The 7500-nt window shown below is 44.3% G+C and overlaps 1 protein-coding gene across 1 annotated transcript in view; it reads right to left on the reverse strand.

The window, feature by feature from the left end:
- The window catches only part of LOC143122179 (integral membrane protein 2C-like), a 7372-nt gene extending 2134 nt beyond the window's left edge, over positions 1-5238 (reverse strand). The window contains exons 1-4 of the mRNA XM_076283015.1: positions 5062-5238; positions 4150-4284; positions 2827-3063; positions 1647-1757 (exon numbers count right to left, since the gene is read on the reverse strand). Coding sequence (XP_076139130.1) covers positions 1647-1757; positions 2827-3063; positions 4150-4284; positions 5062-5157 — 579 coding nt within the window. The 5' untranslated portion in view covers positions 5158-5238. The remainder of the gene's footprint in view (positions 1-1646; positions 1758-2826; positions 3064-4149; positions 4285-5061) is intronic.
- Positions 5239-7500: the final 2262 nt, after the last annotated feature.

Consider the following 7500-nt stretch of genomic DNA (forward strand, 5'->3'; position numbering starts at 1 on the left):
TTGAATGAAATTTGACTTGTGCTGCAATTAGTAAATCAATATACAGAGACCAAAATGTGTTAATTTATGTTGCCTAACAAAACCTATACAACAGAAAACGTTCGTCTTAACACATAAATTTGTAATTGCAAACTCTACCGAAATTATTTGTAGCCTATGTGGTCGTCCTCACGTTATCTGTCATTGACTTGGGCTACAGCGTAAAACTTTATCAGGTGACCAGTCGGCTAAAAATGCTTAGTTGTTTGATGCTGTATGAGACATTTTACTGCACAACAAAATGATTACACGTTGGGCTTAGAGGGCAAACTGTACGATTTTACTTGATCTGTAAGACAATAAAGAGACCAAACAGTACGAGAAGGAGTTATAGTGGGCTACTGACTGATGAATGCAGATGGGCATTTTTCACAGGTAATGGGGAACTTCCCGTTTCTTCTGTCACAAATGAATGTGTTAATACATGTTGCCTAACAAAACATATACAACAGAAAACGTTCTTCTTAACACATACATTTGCAAAATCTACCAAAATTATTTATATGTGGCCGTCACGTTATCTGTCATTGATTTGGGCTACAGCGTAAAACTTTATCTAGCTTTATCTAACTAGTTTATCAGGTGACCAGTCGGCAAAAATGCTTGTTTGGTGCTGAATGAGACATTTTACTGCACAACAAAATTATTACATGTTGGGCTTAGAGGGCAAACTGTAAGATTTTGCTTGATCTGTATGTTACCTGGCTGATGGGTCACGGGAGAAGCAGCCTGTCAGCGACCATGCCTGCTATCTGAAGACGCTTACTGAACTGCTATGGTGCTGCGCATCTGGCGTGCCCTGCGCGCGACCGCGCGAGTTCACGTGACAAAGAAAGAGAGATAGGCTGGTCAGGTGTGCGCAAGGAGGTGGCTCATTTCGGGGGATTGTTTCAGTCGTTTTTAATGGCTCAGGTTTTCAAAAGATCATTTCAAAACCGACCTCAGTAAAATCTTAATAATATGAATAATTAAAAAAAAAAAGTTTCAAAAGGGCATTTTCGTTGATAAAGGGCAAACTTCCTAGTGCTTTAGCACCACCTAGTGTCTATTTATGCACGCCTATGATTGTGATTTGCATTATGACCTTTGAATGTCAATGTCCAGATACAGTTCAATATTCCAAATGCGATGTTGGGTAACGTCATTTCTGTTGACGTTCAAACAAAACAGAGAGCTAGCTCGCTACTCCCTCCCTTCCGCACCATTGAAACTCTCCTAAACGCGCTTGTGATTAGATAATTGCATTGGTTCAAATTGCAATTGCGTAATACACACACACACACACACACACACACACACACACACACACACACACACACACACACTCACTTGTTCATGCACACACTTAACAATGCATTTAATTGCACCATACACACCCACACAGACATGCACAGACACACATACGCACACAAACACAGTTATGCTGACACACAAACACACAAAGACACAAACACACCAAATAATGCGAACACACACACACACCAAACACAGTGAATCTGAGTGAAGGGCACACACTCATCTCCCATGATGCATTGCTGCACACACTCATCTCCCATGATGCATTGCTGCACACACCCATCTCCCATGATGCATTGCTGCAGCCTCACCTTCACGTTGATGAGAAGCTCCCACAGGTTCCTGGGCGCCATGACAACCGAAGCGTTCAGCTCACTCACGTAACACTTGTCCAGAGTGAGGTCATGATAAGCTGTTAGCCCCTACACACACACACCACGCACGCACGCACGCACGCACACACGCACACACGCACACACACACACACACACACAGTATTGTATGTACTTGTTCAAAACAATTCAATTTTCAATTTAATATCATTTATAGAGCGCCAAAACATTGCACGTCTCATGGCGCTTTACAGAGTGTTAAACAATCAGAGAAGGCCCATGAGTAAGTGTGTGTGTGTGTGTAATGTGTGTGTGTGTGTGTGTATTGTGGCCCATAAGTTACAGTAATGAGGAAAAACTCCCTAGAGTTCAGGATGGACGTGCAGACACATTCACTATCGGTAGACTATGTGAACTACACTGTGTGCTGTGATGTGTGTTACTCAGTCAAAGGATCTTAAGTGTGTGTGTGCATGTGTGTGTGTGTGTGCATGTGTGTGTGCGTGCGTGTAACTCTTTGGAAGGGATGGATGATATCGCTGTACGTGTGTATGTGCTACCATGTGGAAGTCGTGGATGATCTCGATGGGGTGTGTGTGTGTGTGTGTGAGTGTGTTACCATGTGGAAGTCGTGGATGATCTCGGCTGGCTGTGTGTGTGTGTGTGTGTGTGTGTGTGTGTGTGTGTGTGTTACCATGTGGAAGTCGTGGATGATCTCGGCGGGGTGTGTGTGTGTGTGTGTGTGTGTGTGTGTGTGTTTCCATGTGGAAGTCGTGGATGATCTCGGCAGGGTGTGTGTGTGTGTGTGTGTGTGTGTGTGTGTTACCATGTGGAAGTCGTGGATGATCTCGGCAGGGTGTGTGTGTGTGTGTGTGTTACCATGTGGAAGTCGTGGATGATCTCGGCGGGGTGTGTGTGTGTGTGTGTGTGTGTGTGTGTGTGTGTGTGTGTGTGTGTGTGTGTGTGTGTGTGTTACCATGTGGAAGTCGTGGATGATCTCGGTGGGGTGTGTGTGTGTGTGTGTGTGTGTTACCAAGTGGAAGTCGTGGATGATGTCGGCGGGGTGTGTGTGTGTGTGTGTGTGTGTGTGTTACCAAGTGGAAGTCGTGGATGATGTCGGCGGGGTGTGTGTGTGTGTGCGTGTGCGTGTATGTGTTACCATGTGGAAGTCGTGGATGATCTCGGCGGGGTGTGTGTTGCTGAAGTCGGGCACCGGGACGCTGATGAGTTCGTAGTTGTCCTGCAGGTAGATATCCACCTTCTCGTCCAGGGAGTGAGAGTGTGTGTGTGTGTGTGAGTGTGTGTGTGGGCGGGCGCGAACGTGAGCACTGCGCAAGGGGGCCATCACCGCGTCATCATACATCACCCGGCAGCGGAACTCCGACTGTGACGGAACCTTCAACAACAACACACACATCATCACCAACAATACACACATGATCACCAACACACACACATCACCAACAATACACACATCACCAACAACACACACACACATCACCAACACACACACATCACCAACAACACACACATCACCAACAATACACATCATCACCAACAATACACACATCATCACCAACAATACACACATCATCACCAACAATACACACACACACATCACCAACACACACACATCACCAACAACACACACATCACCAACAATACACATCATCACCAACAACACACACATCATCACCAACAACACACACACATCACCAACAACACACACATCACCAACAACACACACATCACCAACAATACACACACATCACCAACAACACACACATCACCAACAACACACACATCACCAACAATACACTCACATCATCACCAACAACACACACATCACCAACAATACACACATCATCACCAACAACACACACACACACATCACCAACAACACACACACATCATCACCAACAACACACACACACACATCACCAACAATACACACATCACCAACAATACACACATCACCAACAATACACACATCATCACCAACAACACACACATCATCATCACCAACAATACACACATCATCACCAACACACACACACACATCACCAACAACACACACATCACCAACAATACACACACATCATCACCAACAACACACACACATCATCACCAACAACACACACATCACCAACAATACACACATCACCATTAACAATACACACATCATCACCAACAACACACACACATCATCACCAACACACACATCATCACCAACAATACACACATCATCACCAACAACACACACACATCACCAACAATACACACATCTCCAACAATACACACATCATCACCAACAACACACACATCACCAACAATACACACATCATCACCAACAATACGTTGACGTAGTGTTATGTGTTACCTGGGGGATGATGTAGTGTGTGTGTGTGTGTTACCTGGGGGATGATGTAGTGTGTGTGTGTGACCTGGGGGGTGATGTAGTATGTGTGTGTGTGTGTGTTACCTGCGGGATGATGTAGTGTGTGTATATGTACACACACGCGTAGAGTAGGCTACAGGTAAAGACCAGTAGTGCAGATGTGAGGCAGCAGAGAGTAGCCATAGAGGACCTCTTCATGACCGGAGGCACCTGCTGATCCTACACACACACACACACACACACAGATTTACCTTAGAAGGCCTCATGGCCTGCTGCTCCTAAACACACACACACAGAGCAGCCCGTGCTCTTCATGGCGGGAGAAAGCGCCCTGCTCCCATTCACAGAGCAGCCAGAGATTCCTCATACTTATGACAGACTTATTTATTTAGGCTACTAATATTTACAGAAGCAAAAAAGTGTTTTGTTTGTGTGTGTTAGAGAGAGAGAGCGAGAGAGTTAGAAGCACAGAATGACAGAGTTGCTAAAAATACATTTACGTAACCGCCCACGGTCTCGCGCTCCATCTGCTGTTACAATCGCGCTCAGCAGCCAAAACGAGCGCGCGCGTGTGGCCCTGGAGAGACCTAGACAAGCGAGTGCCGTCATTATTAAGTCCCACCAGGCTACGGTGGCTTCCATAAACTTAATCGGCTTACCGACACCGATATTTATCCTCCTGTCCAATTCCCCTCCGTGCTCACGCGCTGCAGATGTGTCTGCTCCGACATCACTCCATCTGCCATTTTCTCTTGTTTACATCCGTGAAATCGCTCCCCCCCCCCCCCCCACCCTTTTCAACACATCCCTAGCCACTCATTTCCTAACGATGGCGACTCATCAATTGCGATCAATGACTTCAATCATCTCCTGAAAACGGCGTTCCAGGTTGATGGAGTCTTTGGCGCAGCTGCACCTGCACTCCATCCGCGACGCGCCTTGCAGCTCCCCTACGTCAGTGTGTGTGTGTGTGTGTGTGACCTGGCTGTAACGTACGTGGGGTTGTGAGATAAGCACCGCAGGTTGCTCGCCATCGACCTCGTCCTTCTCCACTTTTTGTCCGGCGACAGGCTGGAAGCTGATCTTCACCATGGTGGCGCGTTTTGAGGGTGTCTCTAACGGCTCGAGAGCTGATGCTGTGTGTCCCTGCGGAAGGTTCACCGGAGAGCTGGCTCAGCTGGTCTCCAGCACCGGAAGTCCGCGGGTCCTCTGATGTTGTGTTTTAGCTTCCTCTTAAAGGGCTAGAGGCCCGTCCTTACAAAAAAGAACTGCAGTTTTTTTTTCGAAGTACAAAGCAGTACAATAATATTTTCGTGTCCAAAATATTACATTTCTGCAGTAAATTACAGTACTGTGCAGTGCAATGCATTTTCTCCATGCCCAAAATATTGCATTTCCTGCATAAGAACAGTGAAGAATTCCTCCAATACTGCAGATTTTATACTCGGAAAACTGCAGTTGACACTTGAAGATATAGCTATAGTTGTGTGTGTGTACGCCTGTGTGTCAGTGTGTGTATCCATGTTAAAAAATATGACGCAGACACAGTGGATACTAATACTATAGACAGTTGTGTGTGTGTGTGTGTGTAACAGACACAGTAGACAGTGGGATGTTCCTAGGTATGTGTGTGTGCATTATGGAGTTACATTTGTGCCTCTTTTATGAGCGAGCAGTAGCACAATTTGAGCACAGAAAAATATTTTGAGCGAGCACACAAATTATATTTTGAGGAAAAATGAAACTCGAGCACAAAAAAACTTGTAGTTGAGCAAACAGTAATCTACTGTATGTTGTGCACCACAATTGTCTTTGCCTGTTTGCTAATATCAATATGTATGTGCAACGTCAGCCCCCTTACTTTCACTGTACGTGCTCACATAAACTGCTCCTCTGTGGGGTTGTATTGAGTGTGTGTGTGGGGTTGTATTGAGTGTGTGTGTTGGGGGGGGGGGGGGGGGGGTGGTTGTATTTTGTGTATGTGTGTTGTATTGAGTGTGTGTGTGGGGTTGTATTGAGTGTGTGTGTTGGGGGGGGTTGTATTGAGTGTGTGTGTGTGTGTGTGTTGTATTGAGTGTGTGTGTTGTTTGTATTGAGTGTGTGTGTGTGTTGTATTGAGTGAGTGTGTGTGTGTGTGTGGGGGGGGTTGTATTGAGTGCACTGTTTTCATGAGGCCTATAGAACCTGAACACTTGCACATATGCAGTAGTTTAATAGGAATTCTATATCCATTCATTAGGCTCATAAGCATTAGGCACCCCTGGCATTAGGGTCTGCCCATACTCATCCCTGGCATTAGGGTCTGCCCATATTAGGGTCTGCCCATACTCATCCCTGGCATTAGGGTCTGCCCATACTCACTCACCCTTTCCCAGCACCTGGCTGCAGGTTTGTGGTTAGATGTTGAAGTTCAACACATTTCAAAAATATTTTATTGCACAACTGCAACAAGTGAGCTCTGGTGAGGTATGGGGTCAAAGGTTACGATGGCTGCAACATCACTCCAGTGGCTAATCATCACCCATCACTGTCCACTGAGATTGGAGACATGCTTCTAACATATCCTACTGTTTCCCTATGTGACATATCCCACTACAGTGTACTTATTATAGTGTCCTTATGTCCTATTGGCATATCCCACTATACTGTACTTATGTCCTATGGGCATATCCCACTATACTGTACTAATATCCTATGGGCATATCCCACTATACTGTACTTACAGTATGTCCTATGGGCATATCCCACTATACTGTACTTATGTCCTATGGGCATATCCCACTATAGCAGGAGTGTCCAAACTCCGGCCTGCCACGCACTTTAATAAATTATATTAATAAATTAATTATAATATAAATTATATTAATAAATTAAACCGCATCAAATTAACAGTATTTCTTAAGAAATGAATTTTCTACACAAAATTAAATGATTTAAATGATACAAAACCTTATATTATTTTTTGTCAATTTTCCAGAGGCGGACAGAGTACACAGCTTCATTACTTGAGTAAAAGTACAGATACCCTTTGCTAAATTTTACTCAAGTACAAGTAAAAGTACAACAGTCAGATGTCTACTTAAATAAAAGTACTGAAGTCCTTGTTTTTAAAAGTACTTGAGTATCAAGAGTACAAGAGTAGCCTACATTTTCTAAATATTGCATTACTACTGCAACAGTGCTTACATTTTTGTGCAGAAACGTCCTACATGGAGTTATGAAAAATGTTAATACCTTGGAGAATGTAAAAGGAATTGGAAGTAAAATCAAGTCTTTTTCATCTTTTTACCATGTTGCCAGGGATGGGCAGTATTTCTACATGTATTTAAAATACGTTTTTCAAATACAAAATACTATTTTGTAATTTAAACACTTGAAGCGAAAACTATCATTAACTTGTTCAGAAAATTGAAATAGTCTGGCGAGGTGGGGCTA

The sequence above is a fragment of the Alosa pseudoharengus genome, unplaced genomic scaffold, assembly GCF_046254945.1.
Source record: "Alosa pseudoharengus isolate Yale_2024_CS ecotype anadromous, Long Island Sound unplaced genomic scaffold, YU_APseudo_1.1 YU_APseudo_1.1_scf_13, whole genome shotgun sequence".
In the NCBI taxonomy this organism is placed as follows: Eukaryota; Metazoa; Chordata; class Actinopteri; order Clupeiformes; family Clupeidae; genus Alosa; species Alosa pseudoharengus.